We start from the raw sequence: 23,665 nt of genomic DNA on the forward strand, positions 1-23,665 counted from the left end.
CATTTCAGATTACTTTCTTTGCAGGTTGCTGATGATCCATTTTGTCCATACTGCTGATAAGCCTTAAGCTAGCTTCAAAGGGCAGGTGAACATATCTCTAACTCAGTTTTAAAATGGGCGGGAAGAATATTGTATGCCAGTGCTGAAATCATTAACAGAAAGTGTACATCTGATTGGGGCAGAATTCTTTCTGAGGTGGGAGATAATGTGTCCCTGTGACAGGGGCACGGTGACATGACATGTCTTTGTTCTCCTCCTAACATAAAGAACTGAAGAAGTCTATGTTAAGTATTAGCCAAATAGATGCAGCTGATACCTCTCTATTTAGATACTGAGACAGTGATCTGGAGTTGTAATTTTTTCGTTCTGGCAATTAGCTTATTTCAGCTGAGTGGGCAATATCCTCACTTTACTCACAGTGGGCAAGCAAGAGGCAAGTGGGTGCACAGTAAGCCAGAGCAAACACTCTCACATTGGACTCTATTCAGAGGCAGACACAGCCCTGACCTGTTTGGGGGTGGGGAGGGGTGAAATGCAAAAAGTCACAGAAACAGACATGGACATCGGCACTGCAAAAGCCACAGAGCCATGACTTCAACACCAGAGGCTGGAGCAAGTAGCCTGCTAGGAGGGGGGTGGTGGAGGAGGGGAAGCAGGGTAGGAAGGCTGAAGTCCACCTTCTATCCTCTCTTATTCCACACTGGAGTCTTCTCCTAGCATGGTTATCAGGGTATCTTCAATTGACTCTGATTCTCCTTCACTGCCAATGAAGAAGTAGCATCTCAAGCTGCAAGTCCAATCCTACACTGTGTTTGAATACCAAGCAGATTTCACTCTACGCTATAAAAGTTGGAGGGCAAGCATCACAGCTTGGAGAAGGTTTGTTACACTGCAATTCAGTACAATGAGGGTAGAGGGCCAAATTTTGTCCTTTCGGATGAATGAACTTTTAAAAACAACAATAGCACTTAATCCATGCACCTACTTTGAAGCACTGAAGGACTGTTAATAAAACTTTATTTTCCCTAAACAATGTCAAAGATCCAACAGATTTGCTAAACTCTCTGACTTTTAAGACATCACAATAGAGGACACAATACAAAGCTGTACTTTTGCCTGCTTAATAATATTATATTTAACATGATCCCATAAACTACATACCAAGTTTATTGGTAAGACAAAGACATATGATCTACATCTGAGATATTTTCCTTTTTACTTTCAAGGCAATCAGGGAGGTTCTTTTACTGTCTTTATCAATATTTCCTCCTCTCCCACCTTCACCTGTTGTTTCGACAGTGGCTGCAGGCGTATTAAAGAATCAGTTACCTTGACTTTGAAAGCAGTTACAGTTTTTACACCTCTCRCCACCTGCAACAAGTAGGTGTTGCACATAATGCTGTCATGTGCATTAGCTGCCAAGAATGCACCATCTCCTGCTCTCTAGAGTTTCACTCTCAGGAATGATGGTACATGGCAGCAGCACAGTTTTATTCTCCCTCTATGACCTTCAGCAGAAACCAACTTGCACCAGTATAGTGTACTTTAAAAAACTCCGGCCCTTTATGTCACACTTGCCACAGAATTAACAACACTAGGATCGAATCAAAGGAAACAATTAGCAGTTTTTACACTGTTATTTTGCCATCTCTAGAATAAGAGTAATTTCAGCTTCCTCGTTACAGAAGTCTCCTATAATGTGGGAGGCAATAGGTGCTTGGAAAAGAATAATGCTAAACCTTTCTGTTCATGCCGTGTGTCTGTCATTCCTGCTAGACTTATCTACCTAAAGAGCTTCTATCTGAAGAGTCTGTATGGGGCCTTGTGGTCCTGAAAACTTGTCTATTTTTTTCTCAGTGATATCAGCTGATCTAATAAAAAACACTGCTCAGCAAGGCAAGGTTTCTAAGGAGTAATATCTGATGTAAYGTCCTCTAGGAACAGCAGAACACATGCTCTCCTCAAAGAGATTTGTGAAGTATGACAGCCAGTGGAGACAGCAAACTTCACAGAGTGTGGATAGCTTTAATCAGTGAACACAAATCTCCCCCAGGTCTTTCATATAAAAAAAGAATTCTCTTTCTCAACAAATGTGGGCAGCTCCCCATGTTCTTCCATTCTGAATGAGTGGGTTAGACTTGTCAGGCACAAAAGCAGAAATGACAGAAGAACCATCTTGCTCCAGGAAAGTTTGACCTCTGAATGTTTCATTCTCTTTAGCTCCAGTGGATGTGAAAGGTGTGACATTGTTACTTCAGGAAAGAGAACTGATCCCTCTAGGCAAGCCCATCTCTAATAATTATGAGGGAAAATTTTGTTATTTGTGCCTTTAACTGGTTTGAGATTATATAGTCTTTTGGGGTAGCGACATGTTTTTTTTCAGAAATTTCTTTAAAACTAATACATACAGAGAACTTTTCATCATTAAGAAATCACTTCTGATTTTTACATATTAACAGGGCTTTCATTAACACAATAATGTGACTGAACATAGACCAATAAGCTTGTAAGATCAATGCTGTGTCTTGCAAAACTGTATCTGAGCTAGTTTTTTTTCCTTTATTGAATATATACAAGGGAAATGACAGAAATACCTCTTGATTTATATATGCTATAACAATGGCAATGTTTGCTGGAAAAGAAATGTGAAAATCAAAAATTTACCTGAATGTATGAAATTTTAGGGCATGGTTCTTGACAATAATGACACCTGCTTTGCCTCTAGAGACATAGCCAATCTACTGCTGGGTTGAAAAGTTCATAGATATATCTTTATTTTTTGCAGTGAATTTAGGCTTATCCCTGTTCCTATACAACCAAACCTCATGCTGCCTATCCCTTCTAAAGACCAGAGCCAAATCTAGGAAAAACATCAGAGGTCCTTTATAGAAGAACAACTGTCAGTGCTGCTCCTTCTCACTTTTTTTAAAAAGTGTTCAAAGAAAACTGTGTGAGCATTAAGAATGAGGGCGATTTATTAGCTCTTTTGCATACAGCAACATAGAGTATATTTTGCAGTGCTCCCACTTCTGAGAAGGCTGACTGACAAAATCCTAGCTTAAATAACAGAAGACAACTTCTAATTCTTTATTTTGAGCTGCCCTGCAAGTGCCTGGGGCAGGAATTAGAGGGCTCAGAGATTCCACCTCTTGTATACATGGGGCACGGAAACAGAGCACAAATGCAAAATACACTGTTCAGTTCATGAATTTCCAGAGAATATGTACTTGGCTTTACCCCAAAAGGGGAAAAAAGGGAGGAGGAGAAGAGATCACAGCCCACTTTTGGACTGAGCACAGCCAACTCCTCCCCTCTTAGCCACATATTTACTGTATCACCACATCCAGCCACGGACTTCGGTGTGCAAAATAGGTGAAAGCTACCATCAGGATGAGAGCAAGACAGCTGGTGTGTGGAATTTGGAGTCTATGTTTCATGTTCTGCCTTTTCTGCATTTTTCTTCACCAAACCACTGCAAAAAGAAAACTGAAGTTTGTGTCATTAGTAAGTAGATAGTTCATGGACTTCATGCTCTTCTTGTAGTCTACAGTGGGGGACAGGGGGTACACTGTGAATATTGAGGTGTTCGCTGTATATTCAAAATCCACTATTGTATTCTGTGAAAAGAGTCCCAAATTTTAAGTAAGATTTTGTGATTTTCTCTCCTTTTTGCAATCCTGGATGGAAGTAACTTTCTGGATTGATAAAGACTGCCTTTTTTACAACAATAAGAGAGGAATCCAACAGGATTCTTCTTATATTGTAAAATAGGATTCCATAACTGATTTTAACTGTCTGCAAAATTCCTCTGTGCCATGGAAGAAAACAGTGGATAAAAAAGCAAATCAGTGGTTATTATGTGAAACCCAAACTGGTATAAATTGCATTGAATAAATGACATAGAACCAATGCTGTAAACTAATGCTATTTGCAATGATTATAAGGTATCTGTGTTTGTAGGAGGCCTGAATTTGGTCTGTTCTGAGTATTGCACACATGCATGTAAATCATATGTATGTTTTTGCGCTGCAGTTGTTAATTTTATTTACCCTTATTTTGACAAAGGAATAAAAAAGCTGGTGGTAAAATTTTAAGATGACATGACACACATCTACAGGAATTATGCTGGACAACGTGAGAATTCACTGAATAAATGAAAAATCTTAATTTATCTTTATATATGTATCTTTTGTCTGAAGTGAAATTTCAAGGCAGGTTCAATGTTTTCATAATAACAGTCTAGCGTGTATTTAGATATTAGATGACACTTTCAGCACCTCTGGTGCCTGCCAACACAAGGCTTTTTAAGGATAATTTCTGCCAAGAAAGAGTGATTAGCAGCAGACAGCCACGGGAACTGTATTTAGAGCAATAGTCTGATTTTCTTCCTTCTGGATTCCTAGATAGTCCTACCAAAATATTGACATTCCAGTATTTCTGAAAAATTATGTATATATTTCTATTGGTTTTCTGTCTAATTCATTTTGTGGTCTATACCTCTCAAAGTTTTCTGACCTCTCTAAAATCTATAAAATGTTGTGTAGCATATATATAACTTGCAAAAGTTTCTGTGAACTAACTGCTTTCAAATGCAGAGAAAAAAAGCTGTAACAGTTGTCTAAATAAATCAGGCAAATATGTATTGTAGCTATCTAGACCCAAGAACGTCATGAATATATTTTGCACCTGTCAGATACAGTACTCACTGTTGATGCATTTTCCCTGGGACCACACTAATTATAACCACTATATAAAGCACAGTAACATGAAAGCAATTCCATCTTTTTTATCAGGTGTTTCGCCATGGTGATGATACTCCACAGGAGTTTTTTCCAACTGACAAGCATAAAGAAGTTGCAAGGCAGCAAGGATATGGACAACTTACCAAGGTCTGTTTGCTTCCCTGGGCCAATATAGTTAAATATTGGAACAAGCTGGTGTCTATTGACATTTGTTTGTTGGAACTTTGTTTTAGTTTGGAGAAAGCCCATATTAGGTTGCCACATACAGCTCCCTCATAGGCCAAAGAACTTGCTAGGAAGCTACAGCTGTGAGCAGTCACTGGTTTTAAATGAGTGGTCCTGTTCAAGACCAAAAGCAGCATACACTGAGCTGTTCGATTGCAGGCAGATTACTGTCTTCTGGGAAGAGCCAGGCACCAGTGACCATCACAGTTCACCTGACACCAAGCACTTAGCTTTAGCCATCAGTAGCACAAAGCAGTGGAAGTGCTCGCAGACCACTCTCCATCTCCACTGAGCAGGAGTGCTTCCTAGCTCATGAACTTCATAGCTGAGATCAGTACTGCTAGCAGAAACTTCTCTCATGCTATGCTAGGGAGAGCTGATTTAAAGATCAGCTGTTTTAGTGCAGGTATTGGTGGAACTAGGGCAGAACTGCGTATCCGCTGAAGGTAGTAACTAACAGCAGCTAAGATGACAACTGCAGAGCCTAATTGCAGAAACAGTCTTTCCTGAGTTAATTTTTGGGTTAACTGAAACCCAGTTTGTTTTTGCGTAATTGTATTTCCTCTTGTGAATGGAGCAGAGGGTGAGCTCCTGTACTCCAGGTACCAAGGAAACATGAGGAAACTAAAAGGTTTTAACCCTACCCATGCTTCACTCTCATAAGCACTACCCACTGTGTTTGTGTCTTCTTCCTTTTCCCCACCCAGATGTGTTGTGTGGATGGAAGAAAACATTAGTCATTTGTCCAGGACTTTAGAGATCAGGCAGCCTCACTGAAGTAGCTTAGATGTGCTGGGAGTCTGGAAGTGCCAGACACATGGCTATCTTGCATGCATAGACAGACTGTGAGGTGCATGTTTCTCTTGTAGGCTGCTGTAGAGTAAGTTTGCTCACACACCTTATGTCTAGCACAACGTACATGTATTTCTCCTGGGAGAACTAATCATTTGCCACCTCTCCACTGTAATGAGAATAGAACAAGCTGCACAGGGGGTCCTCCTCCACTCCATGCTTAGGAGGCCATATTAATCTCTGATGCAATGTCAGGCCTGTTTCCACTCACGCCACCTCCCTCAAACAAACAGAGGAGTAATATCTGTGCAGCAAAGCTCATTATCAGGTAGGAAGAAACAATGAATGTCTGAAAGATGGTTAAGACCAGTTACCTCTGCCTTAACTCACCTATGACTCAATCATTACACACACGCACTATGAGAGTGCAGCACTACATGCTGGCTTGCTCCAGGCCACACAGGTTCTGGAAGGCTCCAAGACCCAGGCATCAGGATTTAACAATACACAAAGTAAACAAGTTAGGGCAGAAGCCTAGGCCAAGTGTATACCCTAGGAAACTCTGGACACACAACTCTAGCAATTAAAAGAGGTGATCACATTTATATACTGGGGGCCATGTTCAGAAAGTAGTGACTCTGGATAAAGTTCTGAGTAACCCAGTCTGACTTCATAGCTGACTCTGCTTTGGGCAGGAGGTTGGACTAGAAACCTCCTAAGGTCGTTTTTAACCTGACTTATCCTGTAATCCTATGACTCAAGAAAGGACTTTGGGAAACAATGGATAATCACTGCTTTTGAGATCCCAATGCAAGCAGTGATTACATGAGCAGAGTCAAATATATTGCAATTTAGGCCAGGAAACACCAGGTACAAGTAAGAAGATCGCAACATATAACATTACTGAGACCGTTACAAGGACAATGCATGCAATCTCATGTCTTGTGTTTAGAAAATGATGCTGAGAAGTTGGAAAATGTTCAGTAAAGAGCTACAAAAATCACTTGAGGTTAAAAAAACCATTTTGCTGTGAGAGTAGAGAACTATCATCTATTTAGTTTAACACAGAAGATTAAGTGAATGGATTCTGTTTTGTCAATTACTATCTTATTGGGGGTAAGATTTGTGATGGTAGATAATGTATCATACCAAAAGTGTAACAAAATCTAGTGGCTAAAAGCTGGGGACATTCAGACAAGATCTAAGAAGCAAATGTTGCAGACTGAAGATAATAATTAACCACTGGAAGAAAATACCTGAAGGCAAGGAGGACTTCCTTTCACTCAAGGTCTTCTATTCAAGATTTTGTGTCTTCCTGAAAAATAAGTTAAAGCTGTGGCCTTCATAAGGAACCACTTGGTGATATTCCATGGGAGCCATATCCTGGGCATGTCTTCATGGACAGGTGGTTGCTCTGCTCTCCCAGTTAATTAGCTGTGAGCCAGCAACAAAGCAGAAACTAGACAGTGTAGTTGGGACATCGCTATGCCTGTCATCCTGTCCCTCAGCCAGGCTTATTAGCTTGGATAAGCACCTACACAGATTTTAGCAGAGCAAAATGCAAAACTGCATCCCATGCTGTCTCATGGCCCACTGAGCCCTATGGTCACTGAATCTCCAGATAACATTTATGATAAAACCTACTGTGCCGATAGCATTTGACAGAATGAATAAGCAGATTTTAATACAACAATTCTTAAAATGCAGGAATAGAAGGGACCTGTTAAGCAATCAAGTCCAGTCTCCTGCCATGGCAGAAAACCACATTGTACAATCTGGGTTCATACATGTAACAAGCTCTGTCCTCAAACTAGTCAGGGATTCTTGCTTCCAGTACTTTCACTGGAAGGTTGTTCCTGAACTTCACCCATGATGGTCCTTCCAATTTCCAGTCCAAAGGTGCTCATGATTAATTTATATTCATTTATTTTAATATCAATATTGCCCTCCAGCTTGATAGGCTCTTTTTAAATAAGTTAAACTGCCACACTTCACTAATCAAGTGCACAGCACCTTTAACTTCCTTTGAATTCATTCAACAGTATTTGGGCACTCCAGGTGAAACATTCAATCCTTTGCCTATGATGAATGCCCTAGAATCACTACAGATATGCTATTTCCTTATTAACCCCATTTACAGGAAGTCGCATCTAACTACACAACAGCCGGAAATGGAGGGGGCTGTGTTTGCTTGTTCATTAAGATGTGAATTTCAAAAACTGATAATGATCTCAGTCTGCATGCAAGGTAGTCTGAATCTGAACATCCTTTCTCTCCTTTTTCTCCAGTGGCTAAAGAAATTAGTATTAATGAGACTATGTTCACTCAGTGTTCATGTTTCACGGTGAAAGCTGGAAAATACTAAAGCTGAAGTTCCAACACTGTAAACACAGCCACTTTACTGCATTTTCCTCCTGCCTTCTTTCCTCCTTCACCTTAAAAAGGAAATATTTTAAGGTCTTTACCGAAATAATATGAAAGATGATCTCATTTTCTAGGACTAGATACACAGTACACATCCTGAGCTCCTTACACTATTCTGTTATTTCCACAGCTCGGCATACAGAAACAGTATGAGCTTGGGCAGTACACGCGGAGAAGATACTCTCATTTCCTGAGTATTGCATACAAGCAGTGTGAGGCAAGTATTGGATCTGGAAGGGAAGATGTTTTTCATGGATGTTAATGGGACTTTCTGGAAGCCTGAGGGTCTGAATCTGGTATACYCTGAGTTCACTTAATACCTACTGAACTCAGTGTGGTTTCAAAGTATCCCTGAAGTTGTGGCTCCACTTTTATTCAGGCTGATGGTTTAACTGAAAAGCATGTACAGGGATCTGTGTATGATGCTGTATATCAAGTTCAGCTCCCTCACTGTTGTAGGTCAGAGTATCTATCTTGGATATCTCTAATTCTGTACATCCACCTCCAGAGTGGATGCAGCCTCGCTTTCATTTAGGGTCAAGCTGCCCAGTGCATCCATGTTGTCCCAAACAAAGTGGTGATGAAAGGGAGTTAGTCTGATGTTTTACAATAGGATTTCCAAAGGAACTGCTGCCATGTTGCAACTCCCTTGCACAACAAATTTGTATTCCAAGGTCCTGTGACAGTTTCACTCTAATTCTCTTTCTCACTCCCCTTTCTATCTCAGGGTTCTTCTTTACCATCTTACCTTCTTTACTCCATTTTAATGCCAGCTCCCCCAGCACAGTACCAGTCCTTTTCTTTCCCACCAAGAGCAAAAACTAACAGGAGGGATATGCTGCCAGCTACGACCATGAATAACTTATTTTCTTTTCTTGCTTCAGATTTACATTCAAAGCAYTGATTGTGATCAAACACTTATGAGCGCTCAGGCAAGTCTTGCTGGGCTGTACCCACTGACACAGAGCCAAATTTGGAACCCAAAAATCCTTTGGCAGCCAATTCCAGTTCACACGGTGCCACTGTCACATGATAATGTGAGTACAAACTAGGAGCATTTGCTTATTCTTAGTCATTAGTAGAATATCTAAGATATATGAGATGAAGGAGCAGGATGAAGGTGATGAAAAGTACATTAAGATGCAAGCATTATGCAGAAAAGACTAATAAGCTGAGTAGAAATATTGTCAGGAGTTTCCAAATGAACAGACTTACTAACTCCAGAGACCTGGAGTTATTGAAAATAGAAGAAAAAAAAGTCTCAAGGTCAGAAAAAAGAATTAACCTATGATGTATGAGTAATACACCGTAGAGGTAGTAACAGATTAATCCTATACATGGTGTTATCACAAAAATGACTTTCTCCATGTGAGAAAAGGAAGTATAACTATTCTCACTAGTGCCTCAGCTTTTTTTAGTCCCTGGCCAACAGAAAAGGCAAGAGAATCATTTTGTGATTCTCAATACAATGAGAATTGAGCCACAGGATTATTCTTCATGCACTTTGTGGGTTAGTGGAAAAAATAAAAGGGGAAAGGAAAGAGGACTCAGAGTTTTAAGAGCATGAGTTCACAGGGCAATGTATTTATTTATCTCCCTTCTTCTACTCCCCACCTTGGAGCTGTAAGGACTTGTGTGGATACCAGCTCTGCAGGTGGCATATAGCTGTCCTAAAGGGGAAAGCTGGGCAGATGAGTGGTGCAGTAGTTCCCAATTTGTGGAAAAGCTATGGTAAAAAGCTAGGAAGATCAGGGTACAGTGTAAGTCCAAGTTTGAGAGAGGAGGACAGCATATGTGATGTGAGATAGATTGTGTGAGCTTACAAGTCTAATTTACACAGTCTGCAGTAGCGTAACAGATTAAGCAGGGACACGGAGCAATAGTTCTCATCTGGGAGTGATGAGAGCATGAAGGAGGATACGGAGATACACGTCTTCCTGTGCATGCACACAGTCTGGCATAGAGTCAGGAGCTGCTTCTGATAGTGTCACAGATGGTGGTACCCAAGAAAACAGTCAAGAATACCTGACTGGTATCAACACCACTATCAAATTCAGCAAGCAGCTACTGTACCTTCTTCACATCTAGGGGAGCAGGTAAATTTATTCAAACAGATCATAAAGCCATAAACACATATGTGTTTTTCCTACCTTTTTCCATTATTTGTACTGTAACTCTATTTACCTTTATCAGAAGTACATAATTTTGAGACCACAAGTATCTTTTCAACTAAAACAAGCGTCCATCAAATATTGGTAAAGTCATGCCTGTTCATGAACCTATGGTTAGAATTCAGGAATAGCTACCTACCTTCTCAAACAGATAGATTATCTTTCTAAAAAGACTGAGGAACTGCTGTGAAGCTTTTGCAGCTAATTATCCTTTCCAGACTCTCAAGTTCTTTTTAAAGCTATTCTTTTAACTGTGGGGCTATATAGATAGAGCTTTATTAGTGGAAAAGGAACAAAAAGCACATTAGAGAAAAACACTAAGAAAATCTCCGTTTCAAATTTTGTTTGAACTTATGTTCAAAATTTAATACAAAAAAGTTCAAACAAGAATAAACTCAGTTTATTTCAATAAATGAATTTACAAATTCTTAAATCATTCCACTCATGTAACCTTTAACCTATGGAAAATCTTACCTGAAATAAGGTTTTCAAATGTCTCGAATGGAAGACAAAATTGAGTTTTAGAAACTTAACAAGTTTCTATGATGCAGCTGGACTAATTGGAGCCGTGGTTAAGTCCACTTACTACAGCTGAGTATGCATAAAGTCYCCTATTGCAGTCCAGCTGTTGCATGGCAATTTGCTGCAAAAAGTTGACAGTGTGTTTAAAGACTGAACACAATTAGTGAAATCATCCCTGAGGAAGCCAAGTACAAAGTAGTATGTGAGGGCTTGTGTTAGTCTTGTGTCCAGGGATGAATTTCATCTTGTGTGAATGAATCTTTTGAACTACTGCAGCTATTACCCCTCTGAACATTTAAAGATTCTTTTGTAGCTGGTCATCAGTATGGCTCTTATGGTCCCAAAAGTGAACATCCTTGAAGATGACACCCCCATATTATTCTTCAGCTTGTCCTAATGAGTGCAGTCAATCAGAACTACAACCCCACAATGATGTATTAAATTGCAGAACAAGTGCCTTGCCTAACTAATGTTTTGCAATTCTCATTTCAGTTGCTATACTTACCTTTCCCACATTGCCCAGAATACAACGAGCTTCTGAAAGAAACCTTTGCAACACGGGATTTCCAAAGGCAGCTCAAGCCATACAGGGTAAATTATTTTCAATTATGGAAATCTTATAATTAAAATGTACCACTCCTGGCAACATTATAGATCACCAAAATGGCAGTCAATATTGTCCTTCTAAATCTCTAATCTTCATAGCGGGTGTAGGCAACATACCAAAAAAAAAAAGTTACAACATTATAGAGCCAGCTGGACTGGGCTATCCCTATCAGCTGAAAATTGCAGTCATAGAAAAGATAAATTATTGACTACCTCGTAAAAACCACTCCACCTACCTTCTAGAAGAGCAGACATTTACAAAACAAAAACTCAGACTAAATCAGTGTCCCACTCCAGTCCCTCTCTCTCTGTTTAGTTTTATGTTAGCAGCTCCTTCTCTGATACCTCTCTCTACATTACTCTCTGCTAGTTCAGATTCCTCTTCTCCCACAAAACTCTTATGGCTCAGTTCCCTAGATTTTCTCTAATAGCCTCAGTGCATTCTTCAAGCACTTGTTCATGTTTCATATCCAAAGTCTTCACTCAGGTGCTCACATATGTTTCCTCCTTTCCTCCATAGTATATCCCTTCCTTTCTCTCTCCACCACCAAGCCCTTTGCCGTGACTACATAATCCCTTGTGTAGTCTACTGCAATTTTCTTCTTCTCGGGTTTATTCAAATGGCACTATCAAACTCACCTGTCCTTCTACCATCTTTAAGAACTTACTCATCTCTGCCATCTATCACTGGCTCTGCATCTGGGTATTACATTCAAGCTAGTCACAATTTCTGTTTTTACCCAGTTTATGTAGTGCCTCTCTTCTGCTCAGTACCAACATCAGACTGATTCTGTTTATCACTGTCCTTTTAAGCACTTTTTGGCTTTCTGCCAGATTTCCTCATATTATATGGATCCCTTCTACTCTACTCCATCCTGAATATTCCCACCACACAGTTCCCCTATACTTTGAATCTGAACTCAGATCACCATCCTTCTCTAGATGGAATAGGCCAAATTCTCTTATCAGCACAAAAGAAAACCTTGATCTCTCTAAAAAGAAAAGCTAGTGGCATATATCAGGTGTAAAACAGCATCTTTAAGCTTTCTTGATGGAGGCATCCTGTCCAATATCATAATTTCCCCATGAAGGGTTATGTGATATTAGGAATCTAGATTACTAAATTCGTGATGTTCTGTAGGACTGAATCCGCCATGAGTGGTGAAGCCATGCACTTGGCAACTCAAGAACAGGACAGACACAGGGAAAAGGTCAGCTAGGCTGTTTTGGGAAGGGACAAGCCTATGAGAAACATGTACCAGAGTGCAAAATGCCTGGAGGTATGACCACGAATGAGGACATGTACCTTCATAGCTGAAGAGGCAGGATGGCAGTTAGGGCTAGAAACCAGGATAAAAGCAAGTTTTCAAAAGCTCTTTAAGAGCTTTTGTGCAAGCATTCATTTGGTGTCTGCCGGATTGTTATGAGAACAGAGCATGAGGGAAGAAAGAGGATCCACTTGAACAGGCACTGACTGGCCACCCGTGAATACCACCAGGCAAAAGTTCATTGCTTAGTAACATAAGTGCAGAGACTCTCCTTTTTCTAAAAAATGCTATGTCCCACTATGGCATTGCGCAGGAATGACATAAAAAGGCCCTGTGTCCAATGTACAAGTTTTTTTTTTTTGTCTTCCAGCCATTTCTCAAGTTTTTAGCCTCTCATGCTGGATACCCATTGAAAAAGCTGAACACTGAAAGAATTCAGAAGCTCTCCGACACTTTACAATATGAGGTAAATAGTATAAAGAAAATTCCTGAGGCCAATAGAAATACTTACATTTTCTCAAAATCAGTTTTACCTCTTATTTCCATGGTTTGTAAGACATCCAAAGAGGATTAAGTCTGTGATTCCTATTCTTTTTGTGAACCACAGACGGTTTTCAGCTTCCCCTCCACAAATTCTTACTCACCATCAAACTTGCAGCTGAAAATCCTGTACACATACCGTGACTTTGTGAGCCTGCTGTAGGCAATCCATCACTACAAGAAGAGCAAACCATGGCCTGCTAAATCCAGCATCCTGTCAGTGACTGCATATAGAAACTTAGGGGAAAGCAAATTGGGTAAACTTGTCTTGTTACTCTTCCAAACCCCATCACAGAGATATAGAGGAGTAAAATATGTTGTTGGCAAAGAAACATAAGCATCCTTCCACAAAAAATTTATGCTCAAGTTGCATAAGCAAGGAAAGTCATTATTTGCATTTGGACATAGTAGACACAGGATTTTCAGGAATTAAGAATCCTCTTGAATGACGTAAAAGGATGTTTGCACAAGGTCGGGAGGCTATTCTAAGCACACAGACTGGGCATATCCCAGAGAAACATGGATTTTACAACAACGAGGTACTGTGATGCTTAACTTTCATGGGTCTCCGTCCTACAGTGCTGAATTAGGTTATCAGAGGCCTTACTCATTCCTTGATGAAAAGTCTGGTAAGTCTGACTGGGATATGTAAATATCCTAAAAGCCCTTAATTTGGCAACAAGCCCCACTTCAGGTCACTTTAAAGTCCAAATTTACCTCAACTGAAGCAAGTCAAAATTGCAATTGCAGGGTCTCATGTTAAAAATGCTTTTCATGTTGTTGCAGGCAGCACTTTCTACAACCACCTGACAACATACTTATTTGTAAACTCAATATTGACAATATATGGACAATAAATCCCCTAAAAAAAATGAGGCAGTTTTAAGGTGGATTTCACAAGCAACATATAATACTTGGGTGTGATAGTAATAAGCTTACCTTCTGTCCTGCAGTTTCTGCAAAGGTCCAACTTTGGTCAATCCAGTCTTGAATGGAATGTTAGCCAGGGTCTTAAGTTTAATGAAATGTTAACATGTTGGGGCACCTCACTACCATTTCAGTGAGGTCACCCTTCCGTACTGTCCAAATGCAGAACAGCTCAAGACTACAGGTTTTTACTGCAAATGTTATACCATTCTGAGAGAAAAATCCATCTCACCAGAGATGTGTACAGAATTGTCAGCTGCCATCAGAGAGCTATCTAAATGCTGGAAAACAAAACCAGTTAGCTGGGTTGTTTCCTCTAGTGCTGGATTTGATGAGCCTTGGTCTTTCCTATTACTCAGTGGAGACTCTGGAGGTATCAGTTAGGATATCTGCCACAAAAAAAAACGCTCTTACCCTTACAAGCATACGAGAAGAGCCTTCCTATGTAGTTGTTTCAAACATGAAGCTACAGAAGGGTTCATCTCTCTGTATTAGCTATTATTGGCTAAGTGCCACCTGACTTTCAGATAACTTGGAGACTGAGGTGCTCGCTGGCCCACAGCACTGTCTTAAATAGCATGCAAGTAGCCAGTTCTTTTCTCAAGATACAAATCAGATTTGTTAAAAGTAATACATTGTGACCTGAGCTGGTTTAACCTGACATGTTCTATTGTTTCACTTATTTAAACAAACCCTGTCATTAAGTAGTTGGCCTTCTCTTTAGCACTCATTGTTATGAGAATGCTCTCACTAGTGCGCTCAGTCCAATGGTGCACTGTCAAACAGGTTACACTGAACTAGAGGAAAAATAAGGGTTTTGTTTAAACAGGAATTCAGCGCAGTGCAAAGAAGCAGTGTTGGGCATGTCTTTCTTTCCTTTGCATAGTTGTAACCGTTAACATATCCTAGGCTGCTTCCCTAAAGAAAAACGAATCCGTTCCACTTTTGTCTGAGGACTGAGTCAGAATCCGATAAAGCTGGTGTAAATATGAGTTCCATCTATATGTCTAACCCCTATGCATATACTCCCCTACATTCAAATTGCAGCTACGCACATTCCTCCTTGATCCGTGGATCTTATCTTCCTCATTTCTCAAAGCTGCTGACCCTTAAAAACCTGATGTTTATATAGGATTTCTTTAAGTAAAGATTTTAGGATATAGTCTAGTAGATGGCTGAAGAAGAAAGAGTCAGAAGACATTTGCAACTGACAGTAGGCATAGTCACCTTTTTGCATAATAGTTTTTAGTATTTTGTTTCCTCTTCTGTTGAACACTGCTCTTCAAATTTATTTTAAGCAATGTAATGCTATGAGAATTACATATGAAATGTGTAATGAAAAATAGTCATTATTTTATTATAAAATGAAGAGAAACTTTTATTTGAATGAAAAATTCAGAATTTGTTCTGACAAGCACTATGTGTCAAAATAAACAACAGCCAGCAGTAGGAATCAGTAAGAAAATCACCATATTTTCTTTCTTCACTGTAGGATATTAACAATTACACTTTACCTGTGTGGGCTACTCATGGTGTCAGGACCAAGCTGATAAAGCTCTCAGAATTGTTATTACAGGCGGAATTTGGCTTTCACAAACAAATACAAAAATCACGTTTACAGGGAGGTAAGCTGAATTTTTGCACCATTTAAAATCAAGAATACAATGGGAGAGCAGAAAATGAAGGATGTATAATGAACATTGCCACTGATTCCATAGTAGAACTATAAAAGATGTCATGACATGGATATTGATGATCAGCACTGAAAGATTTTGGTCAATGGTAAGAGAGGTGGTGATGACTCATGAATATCCTAATTCAACATTATAAAGGAGGTATAATTTTGATCATAGTGTGTAAGAAATCCTGAAGTAATATGCAAATTCTCACTGGACTGAATAAAGTCTGAATTTAATGTAAGCCACCATGTTTAACTTACAAAATATTAATTGTAATAAACTGTAGCATGGTAACATTGTTGCCTAAGAGTTTCATATTCCATTGCTGGGAGTACTAAAATGAGAGTATTAAAGTGCTTCTAAGATTTATTCCACTCAGCAGATAGTAGCTGAAATTCAGGAATTTAAAAAATAGTTTATACCCTTTTAATCACTAATTCTTCCTTCACTCATTCTCTGTCATCCTTTTGGCCTAATTTTATTTTATATGGCTGTGTTTAATCAGGTTCTATAAGCCACTAGGACAAATCACAAATAAGCCCTGATTAATTTGTTTCCTTTTTTTGGAGCTCCAAGACATACAAAACTAAGTGCTAAGTTCAAACCTCCATTCTTGCTTCACTGTTAATTGTTGTTAAAAAATTCTGCCAGTAATTGAAGACATAATTGAATTAAAGAAGTAATTGAAGCGTGTTTAATTCTGCTAGCAGTGCAGTCCTCATCTTAGGATTTTTCTTCATGGAATATTCCAACTTTATGTTAAGATATTAGCAGTGACACTGATTAAATTCATACAGTTTGTCTTACAATTTTTCAACAGTTGACTTTAACAAAATACAGGCAACCATATGATTTATGAAGGCACATAGTTCAAAGAATTTTTTCTTTCTGTATCTCTGGAAATCAGAAAATCAATGGAGTTACACCAGAAAGAGGGCAATATTCATTACTCTCTTGCATAGTCCTGGTGGCACAAAGCAGTTGTGAAGGCATTGTTTAACACCCTTTAGACTATTAGGAATTCCAAGATACGTTATAGGGAATCAGAATCAGGCCTACTGTTCATATAAAAGATAGTATCAGTCTTACTAGGGCACTACACACAAATTAGCTATAAACTGAATTTAGTAAATCTGGTGTGTTTAAAGATTACCTTGTGTTAAGATGGTAACAAATGATACAAAAGTAAACACAAGCATCTCTTTCAGTCATTGTCATTGATCCCCAATTTTCTTTCAGGTATTCTTTTAAAAAATATTCTAAAACACATGACAGATGCTAGAAAGCCTTCAAACCAGCAAAAGATGATTATGTATTCTGCGGTGAGTCCTTTCTCTTGTTTTTATGTTACCTTTTTGCAATTATTAAATGCAGTGAAAGACATGAAACTACATTTCCTGCATGAAACACAGGCACAAGCATTTGGTTTTGGTAATCTTACATATCAGTGGATTATTTTCATTTCTTTAATGAACAGATAATACTTTGAAACATGTGGCATTCCATTTTTCACCTGATGTTGTGGTTTATTTCGTTGTAATACTGTTTTGATTGAGTTGAGATCTCAAACACCAAGCCTCTGGTTTTATCGAACTTGTATCACACAGATGATTTAGAAACAAACCTCCTGCTTCCTGCATCTTTCAGATGATAAAGAAAAAAAATTAAGATAGATCTAGTTATTTGGAAGATGTTATGAAGGCAGTTTCTAAATGGTGACTCTGTTTTTGTTTAGAATGTGCAAACCCTCTCACCGGAAAAGGAAATTTCTGGATTGCTTTTAGTAAAAAGCTCCTATTTCTGATCGCAGTTAGATCATGACCTGTCAGATGTGATATCAGCCGATGAGTTTTCTGATCTGATCTCGAATGCTTTTTACTTAACATGCAAAACCACAGGCTCTTATTAAAAGAAGTTTTCACAGCTCCTACTGACTTTGATAAGAACTGCACATGCCTACGGCTTCTTAAATTTTTACACATATATATACTTTATACATTCATCATTTCAGGACAGTATTTGGTCAATACTGCAGACAGCAGAGGGTAAGTGTTAATGAAGTCACACAAATAATGTTATGTGTACAAATAATGTGCTGAACACATTAAGTAATAGCTATATGAAGTCATTTTCAATATGCCTTTAACGGAAAGGTTTCTTGTATTTACAGCATGCAGCCACTATTGTTGCTTTACAAATGGCACTCAATGTCTTCAATGGGAAACTGCCTCCTTACAGTGCCTGTCATTTTTTTGAACTTTATCAGGAAAAAAATGGGCAAGTATCTGGAAAAAGCTGTATTGAAAAGTGTGAAAAGCATGTACTTTTTCTAAAAAGCAATTTACTGATACCCCAGACTAATTAAACTGGATACACAAGGTTCACTACACAGAAAAAGAGTATAGACTGATTTTAATTATTACAATTGGAGTCAATTTAGTGCTTACTGAAAGTAGCAGAATCACAGCACCACAGTTCGAAATCCCTCTGTATACTGCTTCATTACAGTTATGAGAGGTTTTACTCCATCCTGTTTATCTATTTAACTCCTTAACTTTCTACCAAGATGACAAACTACATGCAAATTGGTACTGACCATCTATTGGTTAAAAAGATCTTTTCAGTGGACTCATGGTATTATTAATAGCAAGGCAAATAAGCTTCATCCCTAAGCACATTGACTGCAACACAAAAGCGTGTTCTGTGTGGTTCTGCATGCCTAACTGTTTTTTTTACCTTTGCATATTTTGAATCAGGCAATACACCATAGAAATGTACTATCGGAATAATTCTTTGAGAGATCCTCACCCACTCACCCTCCCTGGCTGCAAATTTCGCTGTCCACTAGAGAGATTTACTCAGTTGGTCTCACCAGTCCTAGTACACCATTGGACAAGAGAATGTAGGATTAAGACATAAAAAGAGGTAAGTTAAATGCTTTGAGCACATGTACTCAAAAGTAAAGTCAGGATTACACCTTCTCCTGCCAAGGGATCATCTGAAGTAACCATCTTTTTCAGAAGGGTCTGATCTGAAATGAAAAGAAATCCAGATCCRATAAGACTGAATTATATCCATAACCATAATTTTTACTCCACTGATACTTTTATCTATTCCAGCCAAAGTTTCTGGTGAAATGGAATCAAGGCTTACATGGCTGATTACACTTCAGGATACTCCTTTTTTATTTTTTATTTTTTTAGCACAGTCTAAAAGAACCTTCAGTTACTGAGGAAGCAGATCCCAATGGATGGAATTATGTTAATCCACCTTATCTTCTCTAACTGTAGAGTATTTGTCCAAGCTGATGAACAATATTATTCATTCCCTTGATTTTAGGGAACATTCAGAGATCAAATCAGACTAATATTAATAGTATACCAGACTGGCACTTCCCAGAATATCGAATGTATACATTTGGTAACACTGCACATTGGTAACACTAATACATTCTCCAGTAGGATGTTTACATTTCCAAATAAGGATTTCTAATTTTCCATTTGACCATTGATGATATATATATTTGCGGAAGGCGGGAATAGGAAGGCAGAGATTTATACTGTTTTTCTTGTATTTAGCACTATATTCCTTCAGGAAGATGAAGAACAAACAGGCCTCCAGGATATTAGATCTCCTCCGTCACAGAGCAAACCATATAACTAACCAAGTAAATAAACATAAAAAATACTCAACCTTATAATCAAAATTTGCCATTAATGAAGACCCAATTGTTTGGCCTTCAGGTTCAGCCCAAGGGCTACATATTGCTTTGATTCTCAAATTTTGCTAAAGTAAAAGTCAGATGGAGTCAAGCCTCTTACATCAAGTCTAGCATCACTACATGACTGCTTTCACTAGTAATACTGAGTGCACAAAAAGCGTATGGATCATGTAAGAGATTATACCACAACAGACTCTCCAATTAAAAAATTTGCCGTATCGTCATATCAAAATTTGACAGTTTCCCCTATTTTATGCTGGGTGAGAATGGTTCCATCTCAGTAACTGTAGGGGCCAGATCCCAGTTTTGGGGCTCATAACTCTTCCTGCAGGCAGAAGGTTTAAATTCTCTGCTGTGCACATGAATGGCACCCAAGAAAAGGCGGGAGTCTGGGCACACTGCCCCACAGCCTGCACAGTGCAGCAGGCTGTCAGCTGGATTGTACTGCACTAAATCACAGTGAACAGTAATGAAAAATGTTACCAATTCTGAGTTAATGCATATAGACTGGATCAATTGATCTCTTAACAGCAGGAAGCTAAACAAAGCTATAGAGGAACTGCAAAGAGTTTACAGGTCACATTCACACCTAGTATACACAACCGCAACATCACTGATTTCAACAGGTTCCGGCTTTGTCAAAAACCATCTCAAATATTGTCCTTTGTTAATGCATATGTCAATACTTTGAATGATTATGCATGCATCAGAGTATTTGATGACTAGAAGCCCATAAACATGATTTTTCTGGAACAAAATCAAGGAGCTAAGCTCAAATATTTACCTTACATAGCTATTCTACATGAAGACACCCTTTCTGAAACAGAGTTGTTCCACCAGATGCTTAACTGAAGGGTCATGGACATTACTTACAGCCCCAGTATAGGGAAAAACATGGGATTAGGAAAGTTTTGCTTCTGCAGGTCACACAAAACAGTAGGAGTAGGAGTGCAGTATAAATCAGAGCCAAGTTCCTCCAGATAATGATGACTACAGTGTGGGACACAGGAAGGGATGACAACTCAGCATCCTTGGGAAGGAGAGAGAATATTTCTTTGCACTCTTTTGGCTGCTCAGGACAGTTTCATGGTGGCTCTGCTCACCATTTCAACAGGATTTTCATACTTCAGCCTCAATGGAATCAAATTTGTCAACTCTTTCGTCCTAGTCTGACCTACCCACTTGTTCAGGTACCTGCTTGTTCAGGTCAAATTAATAGATTTGCCATGCTTTCTGAGAATGAGGGCATGTGCTAAGAATGATTCTCTCTATTTGTCTTGCCTTTAGGTGTTCTCTCCAAGACCTTCAGGGTGATTAACTTTATGAAACAATTCCTCCCACACTGTGATGTGACTGCAGCCCATCTAAGTTTTCTCATTAACTTCCATCAGCACGACCAACAGCGTCCCGATCTCTATCAGAAGAAAACATTCCTCAGTACAACAGACTAAAACTATAGCAAGTGGTGGCTTATCCTTCATGAATGCTATCTTTATTTTACCAAATGGTGAAACCCAAGTGCAATATAAAACCAGAGTAATTTTTCAAGATCTATTCATTTCAACATGACTTTGGCAGGACTAGTTCAAGAACATAATTTTGGTTATATTTTTTTCAAGAGTTCTAGCCTTGATTTACAGCAAAATTGGAAAATATCTCTGAGAGTGTTGCCCGCTTCTTAAGAATGAGATAAGAACTTCCAGAATTGGTGAGGGAAGCAGTTTTACATCCATAGAAGGAGTCATTCTACTGTCCTCCTACTTTATTTTATTCAAGAAATAATGAAACATTTTATGCAAACAGATCCCAGAAACTATGAAAATGAGGGTAATGGTTGTTTACTTAGTGAAGGGATGTTTTTCTATTTTTTCTCTCTTTCACATACATATGCAAATATCCCACCTTCATACAGAAGCAAGGGGAGAGTTATGGACAAAACATACTGTGGCTCCAGACTTCAAAGAAGCCTACAGTCAGCCAGTCTGGCTACCATAAAGGCCTTGCTGGCAATTGGCTGACCTGACAAGGCTTTTGGAGGTTAAGGCATTCCACCTCTTCCCAAAAAGACAGCAAGACTCAGTGTCAATTTTGAAAGAAAAATCATCTGTGGTTTCAAACACTGTTTCAAATATGTTCCTTTTGCTACCTTGATAATATACTCTGATCTGATCTTATATAGTAAAGTCTGTGCTTCAGAAAAGTCTGTCAGTCCATGCTGCTCTTGACATTAACAACAAAGAAGATCCCAATGACACCACAAACGAAAAACTCCACAGAGTTACAAGCTAGTTAAAACATGCAGAATATACTGAGCAATCCTTCGCTAGTTATGTTTTCTAATATTCCTATTGCGTAAACAATTCCTGTTATTACTCCAAAGGCTGGATCTGAAATATCGGATGCAACTAACTTCTGGAAAGAGTGGACATTTCTTTGTTTGAAGAACCAGGCTTTTTTATTTTTTATTTTCTCATAGCGGGTAAGCTACCTTTTCAGCAGGAGCTTTGTCAACAGCCTTGTTTTCTGCAGGTCATTTTGAAGGGAACCAGAGTATTTGATGAGATGCAGAAACTTTTGATATTCTAGACTCCTTTCCCTGCACTGGGCTTTGAAAAAAGAGGAATTGTGTGTTCCTTTTTAGAACTACAGCAGAAGCAGGTAACTGCTACCCCACAAGCTATAAAAGAACCCAAAGAATAGAAAGGCCCCTTTCCCCTCCAGTAAGTATCCAGGTTTCAGAATTCTCATTGTAAAAGCCTATTCTCTTCTCAGCAGGGCCCAAGCAACAATTCCTTTGCTTCCAACATCAGCAAGGAGTTAAACACAGTTCAGCAAGAACAGCTGTATTTAGGTTTCACAGCAAAGAGGTTGAAAAATGTAGATAAAAGTAAACGATTCCCTCTAGTGAAAAATGCAACCTCTTTTACCACAGCAGCCAATCAAAGGAAAAAATGTTTTCTCATAGCATAAGACAGCCAGGTCTAGCTTCTTCCTAATGCAAACATGAACTTTGTCTTTCCACAAGCTTATTTTTTCCAATGTTACCTTAATGTCCATAACAGCCATCAACAGAAGGCACTCCCAGGTCTTACAGCCCTCACAGGAGAATTAGTGTAAGCTCTTTAAATGATTTATCTCAAAACCACACAATTCATCAGTCACACCTCCTTTAACAAGAAGGAATAAAAAAACTGTCAAAAGAAAGCAAATAAAGATGAAAATATAATACTCCATTTTCATCTGTATTAGAATACTAAGAAGACTTACAGCCTGGGCTGCAGAAAGCAAACTTCTAGGCATCCTCTCTTCTATTCTGAACCTGTTCCTGTTTCTCCTATTTCTGAACCCATGTCAGCTTGAGTTGCTTCTAATGTTTCGTTTGCCAGATATTTGCAGCTGAAAGTTCAAGAGCTGTAAAGCTGGTCTCTCTCTTCTCCCATCAAAGGCAGGGGTTTCTGCTGGTTTCCTAGACCTGAGAAGGCTCACACACAGAATGCAAGACCCCCATGCTTTCCCTTAGCCTCCAATTCCCAGTCCTTCCCCTTGTTCCTCACCTGAATCAGTCTCTCAAGGTTTTTCAGAACTACATGAAGACTCTCTTCTGCCTCACAGCTTCCTCTGATATGGAGGATCATGGAACAGAAGCCCAGTCCCAGCGCTTCACTTCAGCTATGGATGTGCAACCTAGCTAAGCCTTCTACTCAGAGAACACCAATAGAAGGTCCCTCTTTTCCATCACGTTATCAGATCATATTTTCTTCCCTGATACATGACCCAGTGAACATACCTTGGGGGGGTTGATTTCTGTTGTAGTAAAATTAATTTCAAATGTGTTTCCAAATTATTTTATTACCCTTGTCCCTATTCAACAGAACCCCCATCACACATACATTCTTTACAATGGTTTTCATTCTTTAGACTATCACTTCAGGAACACAGAAAAGAATACTTTCTGTATACCTTGCTCACTCCAAGGAAAAATAAACATCAGTGCTCTTAAGGCTGAAACATCAGGCCCAGATCTTGTTGTATGAATATATATTGGGGA

General features: G+C 39.0%; 1 protein-coding gene across 1 annotated transcript; it reads left to right on the top strand.

The window, feature by feature from the left end:
- The first annotated feature begins 3,390 nt into the window (after positions 1 to 3,390).
- Positions 3,391 to 18,815, top strand: LOC112965283 (prostatic acid phosphatase-like). Its single transcript, XM_026064133.1, has 10 exons — positions 3,391 to 3,504; positions 4,794 to 4,889; positions 8,314 to 8,400; positions 9,068 to 9,220; positions 11,369 to 11,467; positions 13,121 to 13,216; positions 15,710 to 15,842; positions 17,136 to 17,218; positions 18,067 to 18,173; positions 18,653 to 18,815. The coding sequence occupies exons 1-10, from the start codon at positions 3,391 to 3,393 to the stop codon at positions 18,813 to 18,815; spliced, it is 1,131 nt and encodes a 376-aa protein (XP_025919918.1).
- The last annotated feature ends 4,850 nt before the right edge of the window (positions 18,816 to 23,665 follow it).

Source organism: Apteryx rowi, unplaced genomic scaffold (assembly GCF_003343035.1).
Source record: "Apteryx rowi isolate R43461 unplaced genomic scaffold, aptRow1 scaffold_1013, whole genome shotgun sequence".
NCBI classification, from domain to species: Eukaryota; Metazoa; Chordata; class Aves; order Apterygiformes; family Apterygidae; genus Apteryx; species Apteryx rowi.